Source organism: Malurus melanocephalus, unplaced genomic scaffold (assembly GCF_030028575.1).
Source record: "Malurus melanocephalus ecotype Western Australia unplaced genomic scaffold, MMel_1.1 scaffold_68, whole genome shotgun sequence".
NCBI classification, from domain to species: Eukaryota; Metazoa; Chordata; class Aves; order Passeriformes; family Maluridae; genus Malurus; species Malurus melanocephalus.
The window spans coordinates 586813-612619 of NW_026623300.1; the positions used below are offsets into that span (position 1 = coordinate 586813).

A 25807-nucleotide genomic window follows, 5' to 3' on the forward strand; every position below is an offset into this window, starting at 1 on the left:
TTTTTTTTTCAAGGGAGAGGGCTAAACATCAAATTTTCCCTGAATTTGCAAACTGAAGAAATTTTTGAAGGGTAAAGGTTTTCATTATCAGTGTTTCACATGGTTCTGTTGATTTTGTAGTTCAGGTCATCACAGTTCTTATACAAAGATGAAATGTGTGTCATGTTGAATTAACTCTGAAATATGTTTTGAGTATGGCTGTGGATGTATAGCCCTTTCAACTCTAATTCTTTTTAGGGATTATTCACTGTTTCATCTCTAGTATTTTAACCCCTTCCAGCAAAAATGTAAAAAAGATAAAGCAAACTTGAAGAAATGCTGCGTTGTTACTCATGTTATGTATTCTTAGTATTAAAGAACAGTTGTGGAGGAAAAAGAAAAATCACTGCATTCAGCTAGCACGTTTGTTGAGCTCCAAAAGCATGTAACTTCATGTAAAATTCAACCTGCCCTTATGCAGAAATCTTTCATGGCAGAGAAACATTTGAGGGGAGAAAGCAAAAATCAACCAACATCACGAWTTTTTTGTGCAATATCTTTTATATATTTCTGTTTAGCTTTGTTTTCACTATAATTAGTTGCAAAACTCTTTTTTCTGTAATTGTTGGGTTTAGAGCGTCAAAACATATGTGTTGATGGGTCAAAGAACAAAAATTGGTTATTTGTTAAAAAACAAATATTCTAAGACTAAAATTGTTGCTTGTATTGCATCTGCTTAACAGTGCTGTGTTTAATTCTTCTGTGAAGAACTTAATTATGATGCAGGAAAAATTAAAGAACTAATTCAAAATTCTTAGAGAAAGTGGTCTTTGAAAACCGTCCAAGTTCTGATAGTTACCTGTGTATTCTGCATAATTAATGTGTAAATCCCATTGAGAAACAAAAGGTTATTGCAATTACCTCTTCATTAGTTTTCATTCTATTTTCCTTTTTTTCCCCCATAGGGTGGAGTGAATGGCTTGACTGGAGAACTGGAATTTGCAGAAAATGGGGGGAATCCCAATGTGCATTTTGAAATTTTGGGGACGAACTATGGAGAAGATCTCGGCAGAGGCATCCGCAAGGTGAGGCTGCATATATTCAAACACGAGACTGTTTTTACTGATCTTTTCAAAATCTTYCTTGTGTTCCATGTTAACAGAAAAGCATTTGATGGCAGGTAACATGGAGTAAGAGGCTGGAGAAAAGCCTTGAACTTTGAGATAACCTTTTATTTTTTTTAATTTCAAATAGGCCTTGGATCAAGGTGTCATTTGCAATACAGAATATCTTAAGCTGCCAATCGTCTGTCCCAAAAGACCAGTGTTGTTTTGTAACCCTTCCAAACCAGAAAATTTTACACTGAATTATGTTTAGAGCACTCAGATTGGTCCCTGATACTTGGTCAAAGTGGACTGCTCTACCTGCTAGATACTTGAAATTAATAGCTATGGAAAGAGAAAATTTCTTGCTGAATAGGTAAAATTTCTGTAGGCTCTTCATGAAATAAATATATGGTGTTTTAGAAGTTTACTTTTACAGGATGAGTTAATGTTATGTACTCAGCTGCCAGAGACAATCCAAATGCTTGGACTTGGACTTTTACAGGGAATGGCATGTATCTCCAGCAAAATTACTCTTTCTTGGCATTTAAGTTTTGTCAGTCTAAAATTAAATTTAAAGTCCTGTGTAAGAAAAGGTGAAAACAGGTGTCTATTTGCAAYGCATATCCTTAACTTTGAACAAGTGCTCATCTGGTATGCAGAAGTCTTATGGAACTTCACAGGTAAATTAAAGTCTTAAAAGGCTTTTCCAGGAGCAACTCATGTTCCAAGACARGCTTCCTGAAAAACAGCAAGATCTCTTCATTTAGTGTGTCACATCATACTGGGTTTTATAAGGGAGGAACATGAAGTGATTGTCTGAAAGGAAATGATAGACTTTTCTTAATATAGGTAAACTGGTTCCTTGTGTCAGTGTCACTATATGATGAAGTACATCATTTGTCTGCATACCTTCTGGAGYAACAGATAAGTGCTCTGAAAAGAGGAAGAGATAAGTCTAAAGCGTCAAAAACCTGAATTTTTTCCTTCAATATTCATTGGAATTGTAGTTCTGTTCCTGCTGTTTTGTCTCTCATCAATACCTTAATGTACGCATGTGCTTATAGTTATATCACCTTGAACAGAGGTCCTGAGAGATTCATTAAAAACTAGAGAGAACTGGATCTTGTTGCTATTTGGAGGTACTTCACAGACTCTTTGGGAGACCAGGATGTTGGATAAATCCTTATTCCCTTCAACTTCTGTTTGTTTCAACATATTTTGACTTATTTTCCATGCTATGCACTGAGGAGCTATTTGTTCTTTAGAGCTACCTTCCTGAGACAAATCTGTATCTTTTCATTTAATTTAATTGGTTGACTTTGGGGTTTTTTTTTACTTCAGGCCTGTCTGGGTGAATGCCTGAGTGAAGCACCAAATTGTGTTCTTTCATTCCCAAAAAGATAGAAAAGAAAGAGAAGACTCACAAAAAGATCTTGGCAATGTAGAAGTACAAAAAAGACTTCCCAGCTATTCTAAATGTCTTTTGATAGTGTAATTTAGAATTGTACTGCTAATTTAAGCTAAGGTAGAGTTTATTTTTAATAACTGTGGGCACACSTAACTTGTGTAAAACATTGGGGATAATACAAACAGGCTTTTTGAACCTTCCTTGTTTACTCTTTATGATAGTTCATCAACCAAGTGACATTATCTGTCTTTGGAAGGAAACGGATTTAAAGTTGCTCAAAGAGAGTAGAACTTTGCYCAGAATATAATTAGATGATGAAACTCAGCATCATACAACACTATTGAGGAGAAAATCAAGGTTTAAAAATCAGATACTGAAAGTATGTGGGGTTTTGGGTTTTTTTTATACTTACAAGATGAGCACTTAAATATAGATATTGTAAGAAATTTTTCCTGTTGGAGAAGATGGTCAGTAAATGCCTCTTCTTAGAGTTTTGTGATGTGTTGCAGCTGGTTAAAAAAAAATAAAGTCTCCAGAGCAGAACAGATTAAAACTCTTTCATTATTTTTTTTCCTAAACTGCATTCAGCAATCCAGAGAAAGCTTCAGAAAGAGTCCTGACATACAGAAAGGAATTTTCTTTAGAAAGAAATTTCTGTGTATATTGTGAGAATGTGGTCATTCTTCTCAGAAATGTCATTCAAAAAATAATTCCAATTAATTATCGCAAATTTTTACAATCGAGTAAAAAAAATTTAAATTAATATGGTATTTCTAGTCAATGTCACAGAGCTAAAAAAAGGTGGGTTTCTTAAAACAATCACTTCAGAGACAGAAGAAAGTTTTTGGGGGGTTTTAGTATTTGACAGAAGTTCACCTCTTTTATCTTTGATTAGTTTTTACTTTACAGTATATGAGCTACTAGTGTTGGAAGCAAATTGCAATAATTACAGGAGTCAGATATATTTTTGTTAACTCCACTARTTACAGTACATTTCAGATTTTCATGTATTCAGTGATCTGCCTGCAGAAATACCTAAGCATTTTTATTTCTCAACTCTAGTAGAAGCAGCTGCAATTAACAGAYTGACTGAAATTTCTAAGCTAATGCATCTTCCCTGATCAACGTATTTTCAAGTACTTCTGTAGGGGATAATGACAGGTAAAATCATTCCAAAAGGCCCATTAAAATAATTGGGACCAGAGATTCCCATCAAATCAATTGTGTAAAGAATTGTTATTTTGTTTTCCTGAAGAATGATCAATTGATTTTAATAAAGCCAGTAAGACTTAACACACACTCGAATTTCTTGAGCCCAAATTCTGCTTGAAGTCAGTTGTGCTTGGGTTCTGGAGTCATTTACACTTCTGCAAAGGTCACTTATATTCATCAGTGATTATTCCCAGGATTCAAAGAGCAGATAGTTCAGGGTACACCAAGAATTCATGTTTMTGTTTGTTTTATTTGGACAAATTAAGCCATATATCTACGAGAAACTGTCTTCACATCCCCTCCTTCAACTTTCATGGGCTACCTCTAAAGCAGAGGGAGGGTTTATGAGAAAGGTGATTGTGTTGGGCTCCATCATCTAGTGACAAGTCAGCAAATTCCAGAGTGGGATTTGCCTGAAACAGCAATTTTGTGCCCTTATGACTGTAAATGTTACCCATCACCTTGCAGACCATGGATCACTTAACTCATACTTTCTGCCAGAGTTGGGTACTTGGAGTAATACAGTCAGATTGCTGCCAGATAGTGATTTTATTGACACCAGCGGCATTACAACCCCAAAGGAACTGAAAGAAAACACTTGCTTTTACACACCATACTATGGCTTGCATTTGTGCAGATGTAGTTACATTCAGTGGGAGACATGAGTGTATTTCTGACATTTCTCTGTTGGCATTTGTCTGTTGGTATTTGACATTTGAGTATGTATTCTTTGACATTTAAATTTCAGTGCAATACTTTTATCTGTAGTGCTGAAATAAAAGCTGCCATTCCTGTGAATAACCATCCAACAAACAAACCAACAAAAGGCARCTGATAGCTCTGAGTCCTGTCTTACATCTTAGTGGCACACAAAACAGCAGAAATAAAGCGGTTTTCRTGTTTCTTCCAGTGCTCCTTGTAATTCAGAAAGGGCTCATCTTCAAAGGCTCTGTTCTACATCTTTTGAAGTTTAGACAACTTTCTTTCTGTTCCCACACTGGTTTTCTCAGCTTACGTGGACATTTGAAGATTGTGGTGTGTTTTGCTCTCCCTCCATATCCATATTAGCATACGCCCACCTCCTCTCTGTTTCTCTTCTAAAGATGTTTTGTGTTATTTCTTCCCAGTGAGGGAGCAAGATGATATACCAGGCTCTTGCATCAATTTCTCTCTGCACCAAAATGTCCACAGAAAGGTTTTCTTTGCATTCAGGACACCTAGAGATGCCTTGGAGGAAGGATGAAGCTGCAAGTAGCCTTGATGGGCCAGGATGCTTTGAGCCATTTGCTCCTACACTCCATTAGGATTGTAGGGTTCAGTCTGAAATTATTTTGATTGTCTTAAGGAGGAAATGTTATCTTGTTTTTAGCCAAGGGAGATCTGTAGTGCCAAGCAATTCTTGTGAATGGGAATGAAACCTGACTAACAGATACTTTCTTCCTCTCTACTTTTGCTAGCGCAAGTGACAGGACCCTCCCTGTGAAGTCAATGCATGCAGGGTTTTATTTCACATGCTGTTAATGCAGGGTTTTATTTCACATGCTGTTAAGGGCTAAGTGTAACACTTCACAGTTGTGCCCTTTGTTCAGAGATGGGAAAGCTGGTTTGCATTTTTTTATTCTACTAAAATAATTGTTACTTCCTCTTCATTTGAAAACACTTGTTGATCACAATAGTGGTGTTTTTATCGAATACACTCTCTATTTTTTTCTTACAATTGCATCACAGAGCAACATATGTTCCAAGCATGTATTTTGATTTTCAGGAAGTTCTTATAAAGTTAAAACTTATTTTCTTCATCCTTCGTCTCATATTCCCCTTTTGTTCCATTAGGTAAAAAGAGAAATTGTACAGCTCTGCTAACACTTATTAACTAGCCTCATTTAATAACCAAGAGCACATGAAATATTTCCTTCTTGGTGAGCTGCTTGAGGTAAATTATGGGTACAACTGTTCTCTTTGTGATCATGATCAAGGTAGAGCTGTGTAAAGTGACTTTAAAAATGGATATGTATCAGTACGTGGTACTTTAAGCTGTGACCTGTGCAGATGTTTCTAAAGGTTGACTTGCAATTTATGATGTGACTGAAAGACACCCTTGCAATTTAGAGAGACATTATTGATGGTGTATTTTCTGGAGAGTTGAAATAAATGTKGCTGTGTCTGACTGCTTTGCCTCTAGTGTTGATGGAGAAGGTGGACCTGGCACAGTTCTACCAGGATACTCTCTATAAAGCAACTTTAAATACTTAATCATTCCGCTAGAAATGAAGTAAACTTCTTAATACTAAAGATAGAGAGGTAATTAAATACCTTGGTGAACCGAGACCTGCTGTTCCAGTTCAGCAAAGTACTTAAATTTTGCTGTAAGCCTGCTGAAGAGTTGCATTTCCTTCCCTCATTTAGTGCTTTGAAATAAGTACATTGAGATACAGTGACTGATTCTTTAGTTTCTGGTAGCTTCTGCAAATATTTTGTCAAATCTCAGTGAGATTTTATTTGGCTGCAAAGTGCTGAGGATTTGCATGCCATCACAATGAAACTAGTGTTAATAGGGAACTGTGTTTTATTTGGAAGTGTATTTCTGTTTAGCTTAAAAGCCAAACAAAATGCSTATTTGAGTATAACAGAAAACGAAAGAAAAGTATCCATCCATAATGGCATTCCTAAATTTTAAAAAAATTAAAGTCTTWAAAAAAAATCCTTCTCTGCTTTTGGATGGAGCATTTTCTTTCAAAATRTGAGGATGCAGAAAGAGAGGCAGACTGACTCAAAGTAATCATAGTGTACTATTTGGAGGATTTATCAGCTTTTGGACTCTGATTCAGATGGGGGGAGTGAAATCTAATTTTTGGTACTGGGTTGTCCAGCTGCCTGCTCTGACCCTGGGCACTTTTTCTGGATGAGTGAGAATTTTATTGCTTGCAATAAGTGCAAAGTAAAGAAGCCAGAGATGGATTTGGTGGCGTGGTGGATGCTGCCCCAGGAACACAGAAGATGAAGGTTTAAGTCATCCATCTGAAAAATGCACAGCAGAGTTGCTCCTACTCAACCCACTCYACATGAATTATTCACCTGTGGAGCAAAACATCCACCAGGAATATGTGAGAGCCAGAATGAGGTGTAGGAGCTAAATGACCCAGAAATCAAACTCCAAATTAATACCCACAAAGCCAAGGCAAGCATAGGGCAATAGAGAGGTATTGTCCCACCTATTTCTCTTTAGCCATGTCTGCTGAGCTCCAGTGCATTTAGTGTGTTGTTAAAAAGAGGAATTATTTCAGGCTGTAACACAAGTGGGTGTCTGGATTCCCCAGTCTAGAACRATAAGGTTAAGTGCTTTGTGAAAATTCAACTAGAATAATTAAGACAAGGGTTTATCCAGTTTCCAGCATATGGCTTGGGAGGCTCTGAGCACAACTTACAGGGCAGGAGGAGTGGGATTTGAACCAAAAAGTCTTTCAAGTCTCTGAGTAACTGCAGCACTCTGGAGTGAAGAGGGGCTTGCTCCTGCATTAGGAGCARTGTGGGGAGAAAGGGAAAATGTGGGGTGGTGGAAGCGGAGGATGCAATGGAGCTCTGGGGAGAAGCATTGATGTCAAAAAGAAATTCCCYTTGGGACCTTGGTGCGCTGCAGTATTTTCTCTTCTCTTCATCTTTGGCAGGGATGAGCTCGTCTCTCCTTTGCTCAGAATATCCACTCCTGTCAAAACTGATAGGAATGTTCTTATTGAAAAATGTTTTCAGTGCATTGGGAACTGCCTATTTTGACTGATTGCTTTCATCAGAGAGAGACAAATCTTTTTTATGCACTTCAAATTACATAGTTTCATGCATTTTATTCATTTTTGTTCATCTGGAAAAGAGGTTACATTTTACTCATCTCTTGTAGAAAATATAGTTGTCTTGACAGCAAAGAACAGGAGAAATATTTTCCACTTTCAAACTGCTTTTAATTTCCTTTTGTATCTTGTTATGACAATGGAAATTTGAGAAAGATCAGTCCAAAATTAATACTAATTAAAAAAAAAAGCTACAAACAGCAACTCCTGTTTTCTCTTGATGCTGCTAGGCAAGTGCCTAACCACAGAGGCTCCTGTGTGATTATTCTGTGCTTCAAAATGGGCATGAGAGCAAAGAATGACACAGAACTTGAAGAATTTTTGCACCAGAGATTTTTTCTTGTTTTGAAAAATTTTGAGTAGCAGAAATAGTGTGGTAGGATTTTAATATCTACAATGGAAAAGTAGATTTGGACTTTCATGTTGGTCAGATTTATGTAGCATGTAAAACTTGATTTGTGTCCATTAAATATTTTTCCTTAATTTTTGGGCTCCTCTTTCCTCTTGAACTGCTTGCAGTTGGCTTGGGTCAACCAGGCCAAGGGATTCTATCACTTTTGTTTTTCCAAACTTGATATAGGCAAAACCCTTTGCAGTTTTCAGATTGATTGGTTGGGCCAGTTTTTAAATACTTGTACTATGGTTATATGGCTTTTTCTTCTGCTTGAGTAGCTGTGAAAGCCTCCCAGTGAATATGGATCTGCAGAACTGGCTGGCAAGTTGTGAATTTTTATCCTCAAGTGCCTCAGCTGAGCAAATTAGCTTTGTAACTCACTTCAGAGATCTGAAGTGCTTGGAAACTTTGAAGTGCCTCAAAACTGACATTATGAATAATATCAGAAGGAACTGTGTATTATTTAAGAATGGACTTAATGCTTCATTGACCTCTCAGGCAGTAATGCTTCTATGTGATTTTGGAAATCCCATTAGGGWCTTCTCTTCACCTTTAAGAGAATACTCAAGTGGGTGCTGTTTCAAGAAAGTGGTTCATCATCCTTGAAGTTAATAGGATAAAACGCTTAGATCAACTGGGAATTATTTGTTTTAAGGTGGACAATCTCAGTGAATTATCATTTCTTTTCAGAATTTAAGTTTTTAATGCTTGTCTTTTGCTCTTTAGAGCTGCTTCGTTTTCAATCAAGGCTATCATCTGATGATAATTACAACATTTCACAAATGCTTCTAACTGGAACAAACATGTATTTTCCAGGAGCAGGAAGAAGTAATAAGTGTWTTTAACCCGCCATTAATCCAAAAGAATGGGGGTGTTGTATGGAGATAACTACATCTCCAGTAAGTTAAATGTTTCCAGCCAAATTTGGATGCAATTTGGGTTTCCTAGTCAAAAATTCCTAATAATTGGAAAACCATGTGGACAGGAGAGAGGAATGGTAAAAAACTGAACTGCTTCTTTTAATAGGASCCATAAAGAGGTGGTGGTATGAAATGGGTCATTTATTTTGAGCTTTTGAGGGTGGTGAAGGGTTCATTTCTTAGAATTAAGGCCTCAGTGCACAGCTTTGGGGGGGCTGATACATAYCTAAGGGTTATGATGCAGATCTTATTCCATAATGCGTGAAAGTAGATCTGCACAGATTTAGGATCCTAAAATCGTTGAGGTTGGAAAAGATCATTGAGTCCAWCACCAAGCCCGCTACGAATCCCTGTCTCCAAGCAGCACACTTGCTTTTGAACACTTTTCTAGCTTTGTGAACACTTGCAGAGATCGTGACCCCATCACTTCCCTGGCAGCCTGTTTCAGTGCTTTATCATCCTTTCAGTGAAGAGCCCTCCATGTCACTAGAGCCTCCTCTCAGGCAGTTGTAGAGTGACAAGGTCTCCCCTGAGCCTCCTTTTCTCCAAGGCAAACAACCCCAGCTCCCTCAGTCATGGCACTTGTGCTCCAAACCCTTCACCAGCTCTGTTGCTCTTCTTGGGGCACACTCGAGGACCTCAATGTCTTCCTTSTAGTGGGAGGCCAAAACTGAAACCAGTACATGAGGTGTGCCCTCACCAGTACTGGGAGGGCAGGATCACTGCTCTGATCTTGCTGCCCACACTATTGCTGATACAGGCCACAATGCCATTGGCCTTATTGGCCACCTGGGCAGTTTCACAGGAAATGAATTTGGTAAATTGTCTTTTTCTTCAAGAACCACAAGACTGACTCGATTATATSGCCTGCTTTGTTCTGCCAACCGTATCCCATGATAATATACCATAAAACTGTACAACAGTCCATGCTGGACTTCAAAGATCATCTGGTCAAGCCTTTCAATAAATCGTTTCTAATTTGCCTGTTTTGTGAAAGACTTCTCCTTGAAGGCTGATAAGTTGGGTGAGCCCCCATTGCACAACTAAAAGGCCTGGAATGCTCATATTAATCGAAACTTTGCTGGTACAAGTTTTAAAGTAGCAGAACTATATTCTTTTGCAATAAGATGTTTTTGCCAAATTAGTCTGTTATCAGGAAAACATGAAAATGTGTCCTTTTAGACACTGGGTTTTCATGTGAATCAGAGACRGAAGTTGGCTTGGTTTTTGTTTATTTGTTTTGGACTTTTTGGGGGCAGATATCTTTGTGTGTGTGGTTAGGTTTTGGGGATTTGGGGTTTTTGTTTGTTTGTTTGTTTRTTTTGTGGAAAGATTGTATTTCATTGAGCATGATGCTGAATGTTAGTTTGTTGACAGCAGTAGGCACTATTTTCCTCCAGCGGGGTAAGCAGTCCTGGCAAACCAAATGACCTTTGGCTCTGTGGCCATAAAATACTCAGTGAGATTTCCTACTGAAGGAGGGAGAATCCAAACACAGACATTTAATCCCATTAGTCCTCCCCATGCAGACTGTGGGATTCAGAGGAGCTAGACAAGTCATAAGCTGATTGGGAAATGATGATTGTAGATTTCCACTGAGAAAACCCTCTATATATCTATTTATATATTTATGTGTGTGTGTAATATCTACCACCCTCCGCCTGCAGAGCTGTGGGAGTAGATTTACAGCATGCACAAATGTGAAAACATCCACGGGGCTGCTAAAGGCTCTAGAATTCATCGGAAGGATGTAGACATCTATAGGCAAGAGTCAGAAAGTGTTGTATTAGTAAAGAGTCGAGGGTCAGCTGCCTCCTGATGAGAGCAGGTGCTGCCCGCCAGGAAGAACAGCTTGAGTCAATAGGGAGTCTCATCTTTGGGTTGGACCAGAAAATGCATGTGGGTACAATGGTTGCTACAGAAAAAGAGGAGAAATGACACATCAGATGATGGTAATGGCATTCCAGTGTTATGTGCAAGACACAGTGAAAAGCACAGGAACTCTTTTTTCATTGTGTTTTTGTTAAGACTGATAAATAATTGGTGGTATTCGAGAAGAAAAAGAGAACCATCCCTATGGTTTCAGTTTGGATGCTGTATCATGTTTATAATRTGCTGTAGTTTCCCACAACATTGCTCAGTCCATGTATTTCAAAGTGTGGCAGAGTTTACTGTGCATAAAGCTTTTTTTAAAGTAAAAGTTTCCAGTTACCTTATCTGCTAAAAGAACTTCAGTAGAACTGATATGTCATTTTGTCTCAATATTGCATTTATGGCAATGTTGAGATATGTTTTCCTCTAAAGTGGTTATAGCTGTATCCTGCAATTAAAAGAATCTGAAAAGTGATTTCCAGAGATAAAAAATTACCTCTGTGTAATTGTTTAGGGACACCTTTTTGTACCTTTTGAGATATTTGCAACTAATAAAAATGAGGATGGTGAAGCTTTCAATGACTTAATAATATTTATAGTTCCTTTGTAGTGTTGGAAGGTTTTTATGATTCAGCCTTAAAATTACAGTGCTCAGATTTTTGCCTGTTCTGAAGTTATGATATAATGCCTTAATCAAAGGGTAAGTTACAGTAGAATTTAAGAATAAATATTCTTGTCATGGTGTATTCCTGCTTTAAAATGCACAGCAGGAGTACTAGAAAAAATGAAATGGATGAAGTCTCAAATACATTTTCATTTTGATAAACAAAATTAATTTTGTTTTATAGAACCTCTTCTAAAAAAGAAAGCTTTTGAGGAAATTGTGTGCACTAACAAGGCTTTGAAACCATTTAGGCTAGAAGTAGATGGGGATAAACATGTTTTAGAACCTTTAGAAAGGTATTTCTGGCACCTGTGGCAGATGTCAGTTAGGAAATAATTTCATTTCATTATTCCAACATTACTTGTCTCAATTTCTCAAAATCHAGGCAAAATATTACAGATATTTCTTCCTGAAATGTTGCAGTAGGGAAAATAYTTTTTCTTGTGTAAACAGACAAGGATAGAATGATATAATTGCAGGACATGTTCTGTTGAAATTTGAGCTCAAATTAATTTGAGTCATATATGTAAATAATTTTTTAATTKATTAGAAAAATACAACATTATGTATCAAAATCTACACATTGGAGTTTAAAAAAATACATTTAAGTTGAAAACATTTCAATTTAAACTAATTGCCTTAACATATTTTCCTGATCAGTGCTCAACCAGTCTGCTTYTGAACCTCATCACAAGGTTCTTAGTCTGAAATGCTGGATTTGATTTTAGGGTTTTATTTGTTTGTTTTAAACACACTTTTATAATAAATAAATTGGAGCTCATAAAAATATGACTTAAAGTATGCATTCTAATGGAGTACCTTAATAATGAGCCATAAGTGTTTTATATTAATATTTTAATGCAACATCCAGTTTCTCTGCACCTCTACTGATTTTGCATTATGACTTGATTTACTTGATTTAAAAATAATAGATTTTACTTTAAAGACTTGAAGGTTGTGGCTTGCATCAGTTTGGCTCTAGAAGTTTTCAGTGTTCTAAACATTAGTGTTCTGAATTAGAACTCAGGTAGCTCTTAGCTCTTTAAATGTATTAACTGCTGATAAAATACATGATTTCCCCACTGAATGGGCATGTCTAAGATCTTATTAATCAGTTTATTTTAAGCTACGTATTGTATTACTTGAGACAAATATTTGTCATAAAGTAAGAAAATAAGTCTTTTAATCAAGATCTAGTAAAGAGCATAAATCCATTATGAAACCACTCTTACCACTCACTGGGATGGTGTCAATTAATGCAATTTTTTCAAAATATCTATTAACTCCTTAAAGAGAGTATCAGTTCCACTCMTGCCACAGTGGTTAAACAGCATTATAAACTGCTTTCCTATCTTGCCTTCTAATCCCTGGACCAGCCATCCAGGCCTGCTGCTATCAGTATGATTTTGCTGCTTCGTTCATCTATTTTCCACAAATTACAAGTTCTGCTTCTGATGTCAGAGCCTGCTTTTCTTGCGAAGTGCGTCACGAGTGATGTTTCATTAGCCAAGAATAATGTCTGAGAATTTCATGCTTTGCTGCAGTGATGTAGGCAATGCCTTGAAAAGCATGAAAACTTCATTTGCACACCAGAAAACCTGCTCAGAAAAGGTTGCAGGAGAGGTGGTCCAAGCTTTGAATTAGAGAGAGGATCCAATCTAACGTCAGAGCAGTTCTGTTCGCAGATAAATTGTACTTAGTTTAGGGGTTGGTGGGTATAATTCCAGAAAGTTCATTCCAGAATAAGGCTACAATATGGAAAATGAAGTGCCATGTAAATGGATTTTCATGTTGTCCATGTAGCAGTCTTTTATCAGGGAAAAAGATAAAGTGAACTTTCTTTTCAGTGATGGTAACAACGTTGAGAAATATTTTATCCCAGGTCAGCCTACACTACTTGTGCTGCCATGTTCGGTTGCTAGCAGAAAGATTTTGAACTACAGCCTTTTGGTCAGTATAGACTGAGTTAAATTACATTTCCACAGTATCTATATGTTCACAAATTACCTTTTCAAATGTGTTTGAAGGACTGGAATAATTCACAGCTAGTTTGGTCTGCAGTAAAGTCACAGTGAGTCTCTTGATACACTTGATTCTGGATAGTTGAATTGATTTCTSTGTTTGGCCTTGGGGCTTGCTGTACACAGAACAGTATGTGAAAGTTATTGTCCTCTCTTGCTACCAACCTCACTGCTGAATGCCTTACACCCTGCTTGCTTTTAGCTTTGCTGCTCACTGTGTCTGCAGGARGTATGACAAGACCAACTAAGTGATGGATATCTTCCCACATGAGGRTATAATCTTTATGTGCTCTGTGACTCCAGGCCACCAACAGATTGCCTTAAACAAGGGCTGGTGCACTGAATACAAATGCTTTTAGCATCTGTACACACTGAAGCATTTCTGTTCGGTCCAAACGGGAGTGAATTTAACACCAAGCTGATTTTGTGGTGGACATTTTTATGCTGCTTYTACAATGAGGGGTGTGAGGGTGTGGGTGTATGTATGTGAAGTGATTACAGACATGGTAAGAACTGTATTCTGATGAGCTTTTTTCTGATAGTGTAGCTCATCCCCCTTTCTCTAATGTGCTTGGTATGTATCATACTCCACATTCATTATAGATCCAATTTTTTTTTGTTCTAGTTCTATATTCCTTCTAAGCTCTTTTCTAACAGGTTTTTAACATCTAAATTGTCAGTCATTCCATTAGTCATTAGAAGCTGCTTTCGAGTTTGTTGTGACATGCTAGCATATTGAGACAAATCGTTTCTGCAAGAGGAAATTAAAATATCAATAAAGAAAACATCAATAAGAGGATGTTATGATACCTTGTTAAAGAAACGTTTGTCCTCATCATTATTTTATTTTGTGTCTTCTTATTCATTCCATTTGCCTTAGAAACTGAGAAAAAAAAAGTCCATATAAAATAATCTGGTCTAGTTAAATTTATTTTCAAAAAGGGATTCCAACTGCTCTAGACGTCCTAAGACTATAGATAAAATGAAATCTATATCTCTCCTCTCCCTCTCCCTCTCCCTCTCCTCTCCTCTCCTCTCTCCTCTCCATACCTGTTGGTAGATGCCTTGGAAATTGCACAGAAAATAATACATAAACATGTGCCAGATTGGACAGGTTCTGTGTGTTATCTCTCTTAAATCCATAAATCCCAAAGCCTTTCTGTAGAAGACAAAACATTTTCATCAGGACTGCATCTATCCATTGGAGGGCTGTGAAAAAGAGAAAGGTGCTGGCTTTTTGCCAGCTGTAATTTTTGAATTTTGGGGATAACAGTAGCTATGCAAGAGGCCATTAACTTGAAGGTGTTGCAGTCCTTTGAAGACCAAAATTAACAGGACATATTTTAATTACATGTTTTGGAGTCAGACAATTGAAGTTTTGCAAGCTGAGAGTCTTGAGATAACCTTGGGTAAAAAAATGGATATACTGTCTTGATTAAAAAAAATCCCGTCCTGAACAGCACAGCTGCTTACCTATAACAAGATCTTTAAGACTTGGGAACAAAAGTAGCCCTCTAATTTGCCATTTGGGTATTTGAGAAAATAGAAAGTATGGGATAGGCMTAAGTGGTAAAGTCCTCACATTCGGGAGAAGTCAATGAAAATGGAAAATAAAGCTTACACATTTCTATGAATGTGGTTCATAGTAGAAAGCAGGTATTTCTTAATATTCCTCTTTGAAAAACCTGTTTGAAAAAGAAAAAAAAAAAATCTTATTTCACAAGGAATAACAGTTTAATCCATGGTCTCTTTCTCTTTCTCCCAAACAAAACAGTACACTTACTCAAGGGTGGGAGGATGTTAATTAAAAATAATACGGCATCAGCTGAATGCTCCACAGAATTTAAAATTAAATGTCTGCAGAGATTATTTGCTATCATGCTTGCTATAAAGGTATATGGCTCTTGAAGGGGATCTTCTAATAATTTGAGATATGTCACTGCCCTCTCTTGGTGAGAGTTAAAACTGGTCTCTTTTTCACAAACCTGAACTGAAGTGCAAAGAGGATTTTTCCTTTATTGCTAGTGGATTTGGTCTAGGAAATTGTAGCAAGCTGCATATTGTGGACTAATAATTATACATGAAGTTGTGATGGTTGTTATCCATAAAGTTTCTCTTTTTTTAAGCTTGTTTGTGAGTGAGCTTACTGGTTTGTTCTATGATATATGTGTTTAGGATTATTTATTTATGTATTCAACTTTATAAAAACATAATGACAATATATTCTTGTCCATGATTGTATATGAATACTTAAAMATATTTGTTAAAAACATGTAAACAAAATCTGTGTGTGTTGTGAGCAGTGGAAAAGTTAATGACATTTTAATTGCTTGCTGGAWTAATTAGCTAGTTGCTATTTTATTAAATCCTGTCAGTTTTAAGCAGCTAATTCTGGGACATGTGTTAAGTAGTATCCTCCCTCTAACACATGTAGAGAGGAGGTACTGCCATGGAAGAAAGTTCAAAACTGCAGAAAGTGTCTGGAGATATTTGTTAGTTAATTTCAACTGTTTTCTTTCAAAGTGTATAAAAAATTTCTTCCTCCAAAAGTCTGTGAAAAGATCTAGATTTTTGCAAGCTCCCTGAGTGACTCCTGAGCTGATCCCTGATATTTAGGAGAACTGAGAAGTCATACATGGAGCCATAAACCATAATTGATTTTCTAACTAYATGCTATTATGAACAGTTTTGTGAAACACATCACAAAAACATTGGTTTTGATTTCTGTGCCATGATTAAATCTGGTTCAGTTAAATCAAGGTGTGTAGTTAAACTTCAGTCAGTTCTGTGTTTTGCTTCAAAGTAATCAAACAAATTCTTCAATGATAGCATTATTGGTTCAGGAAGGCTGGGAGTTTATACTTCAAGAGGGACTATAATTTAGAAATGACACATATTTTGTATGAATAACTTACAGCTCCCAAAGGGATCTTTTTGATGAGTTATGTTTCRCTGTATATTTCAGGAAGTCTATGTTATGGCAATATTTACAAACGAGTGAATGGGAAAAAAATAAACCAATAAGCTTTGTCTTTTGACAACATGTTTCCTTAAGCCAAGGAAATGACAGAAAGCAGAAATGTGGTACAYGTCCAGAGCCACAGAAGCAGTTCAKTATCTGTTCTGTTTTCAAAGCACAGAGATGATTCTTTATGCTGAGAAATACTCAAAACACAAATGGCTGTTATTGGTAGAATAAGAAAGTTATTAATCCATGTTTGATTGTTTTGAACAAAGCARTGGTTTTGTCTGTAGTAAATACAAATTTGGCAAGTGCCCGTGGTTTAAAAGGATGGAGGATTAGATGTGTCAGTGGTCAAAAGTTTGAGCTACACTAAGAGCACAGCAAATTTCAAGAAAATGTCTGAAAGGGAGGTAAATCGTGATGGACAGACAAGGGGAGCCTCCTGATGCTCCCAAAGGGAGGGGATCTACATGTTTACTGCCTGAAGTCCCTGTCACCCTCCAAGTAGCTCTTTGTTACTATGCAGGATGTCTTCCAAGGAAAGATTGCTTTTTTCCTTTCCTGTCTAGCACTCAGTAGGGAGCACCGTGACCTGAGTTTCATTAAAATGTTGTCAGGAGCTCTGCAGATCATCCATCCTCTTGTTTGCTGTCCTGTTTGTGATCTGCATCCATCTGTGGCCCTTTCTGAGAAATGTTTGGGGAATGGTTGGACATTTCTGGAATGCAGCAACGTCGGCAGGTCTGACTTTATAATGATCAAAGGTTGTTCTCTATAGGAGTTCTCTGGGCTTCCCAGCAGTTCAGCCAATCAATCTGTAAGGAGCTTCTGCAAAAGTCACCTTGCAAACTGAATACATACTTTGGCAGGAAGTTAGAAGAAGCAAAAACAGTTCAAGAACCAGGCCTGTGTCTTTACTGAAAGGAGAAACAATCATATCTCTTTCAGCAAAAAAGAGGAGTCATGACACGTTTTAAAAATGCAATGTATTTGATGCGGCAATCTYGGTACACAGTGTTGTGAAGTGCCTCGGGGCTGCCACACAGTTCCCTGCCTTCTTTCCTGTGTAGCTGTTATTTCAAGTCAGTCTTGTGGGATACATCCCATCTCTACAGCATTTTTGAAGTAGACAAGCTCACAACTAGCTGTAATTCTCTACTGACTATTTCTGTATTAGCAGAAAGCCCAGTGTTTTAACTTAAAAGCACAGATGTTGCTGGCTGAWGCATTTCTCGATGTCTCTATTTTTCTGTGTCTGGGATTTGACTAGTCTGGGCAATGACCCCTTGGAGGTGAGTTTTAGACTGACAGCTGGTGCAAATTAGAAACATGAGTGTGGGGCAAACACACAGGAACTCAAGGTGAGTGGTAGGAGGAAGCCATTCAACAATGCTGTTGGAATGACAAGACATCTTCTCCTCTTCACTTTTAGTTTCTGATATCACTAAGTGATGCAATAGCAAGGATGTTAATTTTCACGTGTCTTTGTCAACGTGGAAACAGAAAAGTTTAGAGGATGAAACACTGTTTTGAGAGAAGTGTGGGCAGGAAATGAATATGGCTGTTGCATATGCTGGCTTTCCTTTTTGTCYCTCCTGCTTTTTTTTGCTGTCCAAGTGTTTCAATTTCATGTGGTCAGTGGGAAATGCCAACAGCTCCATATAGTTATGTGCTCCGCTCCTCTTTAGAGTCGGAAGTTCACTGTTCAGTTTTTCCTACTGAGTTCCCAATAAGTTGGAAAACCAATTGGAAAGCAAAATTTATTTGTAGCTTTTTGCCACTGCCCTCAGATTTCTCCCTGTAACTCAACAAATGAAAAGAATTCCCAATTCAGTGTCTRCTTGTAATTTTTAACTATGCATATATCTTATTTGTGTAGAAATAGCTATGGTACCTTTAAATTGCACCCCTCTCTTGAAGCACAGAGCACCAGGAAGACCTGGGATAGCTGAGAAAACTTTTTTTGGCTGAGCTCAATTTCATTTTGAATTCAGAGAGGAGCTCATTAGTATCTATATGCATTTGCATAGGTACATATAGGTGCATGCACACAAAAGCCCTAGACCTCAGAGCTCTCTGTGGGAAAATAGATTGACTGGCCTCAAGTATAGGATGCTCAGATACCCTGAATGCCCCAAAGGCRAGATGGAGTTCTGACTCCAGTTCTTCCTATCTACTTCTGAAGCCCTGAGGCTTTTCCCACCTGGAGATCATATATCTTTTGGAAAACTTATTTCAGAGGGCTCCCTGGAAGTTCCTTGAAGGGATCGCTTACTTCCAGTCTGCAAAAGACTCATGAGTAGCTTGTGGCCAGCAGCATGAGTTATTGGCCTTTTTTTTTTTTTGTTTTTATTCCTGCCCTTGTCACTGAGCCCTCTGTGAATGGAAAGTCACCCCAGCTCCTCTCYTCCCAAGTGCCCATGGTAAATGCAGAGTTTCACCATCAACAGTATTTATAGCAGTAATGAATCCATAATGCTGAGACAGTTGTAGGAAATGGTGCCTGTGGTTTAACTTCTGAGATTAATGRCTTCACAGGGAGCCATTTTACCTCTTGGTTACTCTTTTCTTCTTAACCTCCAGCACRTTTGTCCTTACATTCTTAACTCTTAATATTCTTGTAATAGTTTTTTTTTCTTTTTGTCCCTCCCTAGCATGATGATAGATAGACTCATGGAAGCTATAAAATTGTATTTTCTTCTTCATCTGATAAATGAATGTGTCACTCACCAGACTTCTATCACTGTAATATAAGTGTGTAATGAGCCAAGTGACTTGGATGGGAAATTAGAAGAGGGTCACTTGCCTTTTATTTTTTGATTTAGGTTTTGATGGAGTAGTTCATTAGAAATACTGTGAGTCCTTACAACAGATTTATGAGGAGGAGACAATTTTATTTTATGCTCTTAAGTCATGGTTTGGTCCCTGGTCATGATTGGGTATCAGTTATTATGCTCATTTCTATCTTGCTTTATATTTGTTTTTTTCTGCCATATAGTAGTCCTTAATCTTTACACTTCAAACTTTATTCTTGATATTTAAGCACTAGTGGATTTTTTAGACAGCAAGATTTAACTGTAGCATACTGGATTGATTTTTCTATTGTCTTAAGTTATTCTTTGTSATAGATTCTCTTCACTGTAAACCATATCTTTATACGGGCTAGGAAGAATTCTTCTTCAACACAGAAATACATACATAAATATATATATTATATATATACTTTTCACTGAAATGACTAATTTCTTTTTTTTTTTTTTTAATTCCAACAATACTAAATTATCTTCAGAAAATTCAGAATAGCTGCTTGAAGCCCTTACATATGTTGGACTCTTTTTAGGCATGAATTTTCATGTATGGCTCTTTAGGGTACTTTAGAAATGGTCTCAGGGATTTAACACTAAATAATAGAGCCCACACAGGCTAAGTTCCCATTCTTTATTGTAGTAGGATATTTATCTAGTTAACACATCAATAATTTTTTTTTAAAAAATAATCATTACAATTTAAGATTGTAAGATAAAGCAGTGGACTAAAAAAAACAATTTGTATTTGTGTAATGTGAATAAATATGTATTTTAATTTTATTTATATAATTGTTCCTCAGAGAGGGAAATATMATTCCAAACTAAAAGTATACTTGATTAAAACACCGGAAACATGGAAAGCTGGTTTTGCTTAGTAGGAGTTAGCTATCTAAATTCATGAAGTTGTTGGGAGCTAAGAGTCTTAAACATCTTAGAAGATGTAAGTGATTAGATTTTTATGCCCAATTAAAGTTTCTAAATTTAGGTGCAGAAGTAATAACATCTAACCATTTTAAACTCTTTACAGGTGTTTATTCCATTTAACAAAATGTTCTGAACTGTTTGCTCAATTAAGCTCGAAGGATGATTTATCCATGTGAACTTTAAACCCTATCTGTTAATTTTGGACTTTTTGGTTATTTTTCTGGTTTTGTTTGGATTTGAAAAAAAAGTACCTGCTTAAAAGGAAATGTGCTTTTTGGTAGCAACACAATTTCATGTGAAACTGAGTGTCTAACTTATTATCATCTGGCATCTTCAGGTGCCTCACCAGATGGAAGCTGGTGCAGCATGTTGGAAAAAACAATGGAAAATGGTAGCCCCTAGTCTCAAAGGTGTCATGGAGTGAGTTTTAGTCCTCGAGRTAACAATTAACTTGCTCTCTCCCAGCGTGCTTCCTCCAGTGAGGACACGTGGTGTGCAGAGAGCAGGCTCAGGGCTAACCTGGAAAGCTTTCAGCTCATTGCAGCTGCTTTGGRGATGGTGCCACTCTTTGCACAGCTCTTCACAATGTCAGGGCTCAGGCTCGGTGAATTGATTTGAACCATTCGCACTGGGCCCATCTGAAGTGGTCTCAGAGGTGACTCTCCTGACTCCTGTCCCCCACCACACTTACTCAGAGCAAGGGGACCAAAGGACAGGGTCAGTAAATAGCTCTGAGTGTCCCTCACAAGCCCTCTCATGTCCTTGTCCTCTGCTCCTCCATCTGCGGGAGAAGAGATTCCTGCCAACTCTGTGCCTAGATAAAATCTGTGGCATTTGAAATCTCAGCAAAATAGCTTTAAGAAATSGTTGTTTTCAGACAGAAATGTAGTTTTTAGGGATGCAGCATGCTTCTTTTTTCCCTTTCAATTCCAATTCAAATAACTGTAGACACGGTGTTGAAAGAAATGAGTGAAAGTTGTAAAAATTGCTGCCTTGCCTACAGTTCCTTGGTAAACAGGACCTACGTGATTGCAGATGAGCATCTAAGATTGGGGGGCTTGGAGCTAAGGATTTGCCTTTTGTAACTTCTCTCTCTCAAAAAGCTGCTGCAAAACTTTATGGCTCTGAAAGGGGGTTTTTGAAGCTCCCAAGACAATCTGGGGGAAACTTTACAACTTCTGTTGAAATTATGCATCATCTGCAACTCATGAGGCTGATGTTTGCTAGCGGCTCACCACAATGGTGCCTCTGTGCTCTGTCAATGAGTAATTGTGCCATTATAAGGCAAAACCCAGAATACCTTCCTGAATTTCACAGCCTACTTARCAGCAAAAATCATTTGAACTGCTCTAATTATCAAATGAATTCCTCACTCCCATAGACTCTGTGAAGAGAGAACCTGTGAACTCACGGCTGGACCGACTCTGTCTTTTGCAGCCGCGGCTTGATTGCACTTCCTTTCTCAAGGGCCATCGTCAGACTGTCTGTGCTGATTTGCATTAAAGATGCATTGTGCTTACCAGAGATTCCCAGCGTGATCCCTGAACATTTCATAGCTTCTAATCAATCCTATTCTTGTCTTTCTACTTTGCTTCCATTTCTATGCAGCTTAACACCTCAATAGAAATTGTYGTTTTTCTTCTTATTGTTCTCTTTAAGGAATTGAGCTGATTGCCTGAAATTATCTTGCCTGATAATTAGCTGTTACCTGTTAGCTCTGTTGTACGTAAAACCTTGGATAACTGGCACAGGCCATCTACACAACGAAGGCATCCATGGGTTGTAAAGACAGGGTAACACAACTGCTGTAKGTAGAGTGAAAACAGGAAAAAATGTAAGTCCCGCAGCAGTAAGAGAGTCAGTATCTGCACAGCAGTATCAGAGGTGAGGAGACATCAAATGGTGTAAGCAACATYCTCAGCATCAAGTTCAGGTAGTACAGCAGTCTGCAATGGAGACATTTCCTTTTTGCACTTTGATTTTAAAGAATGGGAGCTTGGAAATTCATAGATAGTGTAGATTTCATGCTTCCCATATGAACTTTTGTGCACCAGATCCATGCACATATCATCCACTGATACCTGCAACCAGTTTGGTATATATGTACACACAAATAGATAGGATCATCTCTTCATATTTCTTAGCCTTAGTGTTTATAGCATTTGATGTTTATTTACAATAGAATAGACTTTTATRTATTATTATTATGAGCAGAGAAAGAAATTGCCTCTATTTTAGTGTAAAGCATCTTCCCKAACATCCCACCTCTCTTTTTAACATTCCTTACTCTAATTTCATTTCTCAGCCTGCTAGTCTGTCACTAAACACAGAAGTGCTTTTAAATGCATAATTGGTATCTCATTACCASTGGGGCTCTGATGTGTAATTACAGGAAATGGGCTTCCAAATAGTTAACTCTAAACAGATGATCATAATGAGGTAAAGGGAGGAGCTTGACCTGCACCATGACACTAATTGTTCCCCATGAGGTTTGCTGCTTCCTCAACAAAGTGGATTCCTCAAGCTCCTTTTGATTCTGTATCTACAGAATGTGAGTAGTTTTATTAGAACAAATTTAAGGTGCTTTACTGTTCGGGGCCYTCTTGAAATACAGCCCCTCCACCCCCAACATCGGAAGTTTGGTATAGTTTGGATTAGAAGAACCTCTGGTTTGAAGGTTGCCCAAACAATCTCAAACAGAAAAACCTGCAAATTTTATACAGTCAAACCTGCTTTATAAGACATTTTCAGTTTAATTTTCAACACGCATGGTACTTGGATGTATTCCTACACTAAAATTTAAAGTTGCTGCCTGCAAATTTACCMCCTTGGACATCTGCATTAGAAGACAGAGAGCTATAATCTAAAAATTACAGAGAGGAATTCATGTATTTCAAGTATTATAGAGTGTGGTGCTGCTTTTGGGTAGGAAAGTTTCATTTATATTTTGAAAAGACAAGTTACATAAATCTAAAACATTTTGTTAGGTTCTAAATTTTGTATTAGTACTATTCACACTAACATAATAGCTCTTTTTTTTTTCAAGAGGGACCACCATTAAGTTAGTTTCCCTTTTCCTTTCTGGGAGGTAGATGTTATGTTTACAGCATAGTCTTGTAGTCAAATATAAACTCATTCTGAACTGAAAAATGTCCAAGTGCAATGAAACCAAACAACGTAAACTCATTCTTAGTGAAAGTCCTGCAGAAGGCACGAGCTAAGCAGATGCCTTACATCATCTAGTGTAAATGCTATGTTTAGTATTTACAAATCAGCTTTGTGCTTTATATATTTAGAGAACTGACAAAACCAAATACTGAAAATTAAATGCTYTGTATCACCATAGGATGACACTTAATTGTTAAAAAAAAAATCCTTTAATTTCATTGAGTTCAATACATATAATGAAAAYGCTCAAGTGGGTTTCTAGCAGAGGCAAATAACAGGACATGCTGTTAGTAAAATTCACATAATGATAAATGGCAAGACTATACCACGGAAATCAACCAGGAATATAAATTTAATATGCTTACTTGCATAATTTGGGTCACTCAGTACATTCACAATATTGACTGGAGCTTACGGATTAGGTCTGGGTTTCATCTCTATCTGTTCATTTTTATGTTGCCACAATGTGAAACATAGCCAGAAGATATTAATAAGTCCTGTTGAGGGAAAAAAAACCGATGCAACTCCATGAAAGTTGTTCTGCATTCTACTTATCTTGTAGAAATTGTCTGCTGTGCARTCTTTTTTTCTCCAGTTAAAAGCCTGATCTCAAGTCCTCTCCTACTTTTGATTCTGAAAAGCCTTTTAGTGCAATTTTAACTACCGGTTTGAATCCACAAGTGAAATTTTTATCTCTATGAAGTTATTCTCACAGGATGTCTTTTTTTCCAGGTGGTATTTTTCCAAAAGTAATTTCTGACTTTTTGACTTTTTCGTTTTATGTAGAGCTGGACTAATCTAGTAGAACAAATTTTTTCCAATGAAAGAAACCTTTCCAATTTTTGTGACGCTTCTGTCTGGGTGTGCAAGAGATGTAGGCGTGGGGAGGGGAGGCAGTATTTAGGAGAAATAAATGGAGTTGTATTAACAGGAGGAAGGGAAAGCATGAGTAGTTGCACATACTGGTTTAGTATTTTGCGGAGTAAGAGTATTATCACAAAAAGTATTTAATAATGAATAAAAAAAGTCTGATTTTGACAGCAACTAATCTTTTTCAGATGGTGTAAGAAAGGGTTGAGAGGGTCCTCTAGTCTTATACATTTCCTTGAAGACTGATAGGGAGATGTCGAAGTAAGAGCAGAAAAACATTTTAGTTCCTCCATAAACCATCACACCTTCCAGCAGTGCAGGTTTTAAAGGCTTCTTAGACCAAGATAGTGCCTTTGTTTTTTAACAGACCTGGATTAATGGATTCTTCTTTATGYTTTTGAAGGCTTTTAAGGTTCTGATGCTAATGCAAATTTGGGACACCACCCTGCCCTCATTCTTTTGTCCCGTTACAGTTAAAATAGTTTTTTCCAATGTACATTACTTCACATTTATCAACACTGAACATCATCTGATGTTGTACCACAGTTGCTCAGTACTATGAGATCTATCAGGATTCTTTATTGTACATTTTCATGTTTACTCAATTGAATTMTTTAGCACAATGCACAAACTTTGCCATTCTGCTCTTCATCAACTTTCCTTGACACACTGTATGGATATGTCAAACAGCACAGAGCCCAGCAGATTAGTGCAGATACCAGGATATTATTAATATCCTGCTAATATGAAACTGTTTCTTTCTTACCATTTTTGTCCTTTAACACTGGTTATCTAGAAAAGAATTTTCCCTTACATGCCATGACAGCTTCTGCTATTTGTGACTTTAATCTAAAGGAGGCATGTTGTTTCCCCTCGTAATTATGTATTTATCAGTACAGTTGATAATTGTGTTTAACCTCACCCGGTTTCCTGGAGGCTGCAGATTTTCTGTCTGTGAACAGTGCATGTTTTTTCACCCCAAGTTTTGGAAGGAAAAAGGAAACAACCGTAAATCTTGAGCATGCAATTCTTACACACTCACAGAGCTGGGGTTGTCATATCAAATACAGATTTTTGGAAATGGTGCTTGAGATTCCTACAGAATTTCAAATTTCCATTTTGTAAATCCAGGGGTTTGCCTGGAACGTAAGTTCTGCTGTATAGCACTTTTTATGTGTCCATAAATATCTTCAGATTCCTATTTTTTTTTTTTTTTTTTAAATGGAGTACCTTACAATAAAAAWACTGTAAATAAGAAATAATGTGCATTCCAATTGTGAAAAGGCTTGGAATTCATACAATATTAATGAAGGTTTTGATTAATACTTCCACATAAAACTAAAAGAGACAGAGTAAAGCCTTTTTTAGTAGCTCCTCCACCCTGTTTCTGCATTTTAATGAAAACTTTTTTAATATTTCAAATACATTTAAAGTCTCCAGTGTATAGGAAAACTATGTAGTTAAAAAAAGATAAGGATTTTTATTAGGTAGAACTATTTAAAAAAAAAGATAAATGTTCAGCTTCATAATGCCAATGACAAACTCTGCAGCCTGCAACATAATTGAAGTTTTAAAAATGTATTTTGCAATTGTATCCTGTACCAAAAGGAACAAAGTCAGCAGCCAAATTCTTTTCTTACATTTAGACATTGCAG

At 37.1% G+C, this 25807-nt stretch overlaps 1 protein-coding gene across 1 annotated transcript in view; it reads left to right on the top strand.

The window, feature by feature from the left end:
• The window catches only part of GRID2 (glutamate ionotropic receptor delta type subunit 2), a 659493-nt gene that overhangs the window by 471109 nt on the left and 162577 nt on the right, over positions 1 to 25807 (top strand). Inside the window, exon 8 of the mRNA XM_057366575.1 lies at positions 945 to 1064. Within this exon, the coding sequence (XP_057222558.1) occupies positions 945 to 1064 (120 nt within the window). The remainder of the gene's footprint in view (positions 1 to 944; positions 1065 to 25807) is intronic.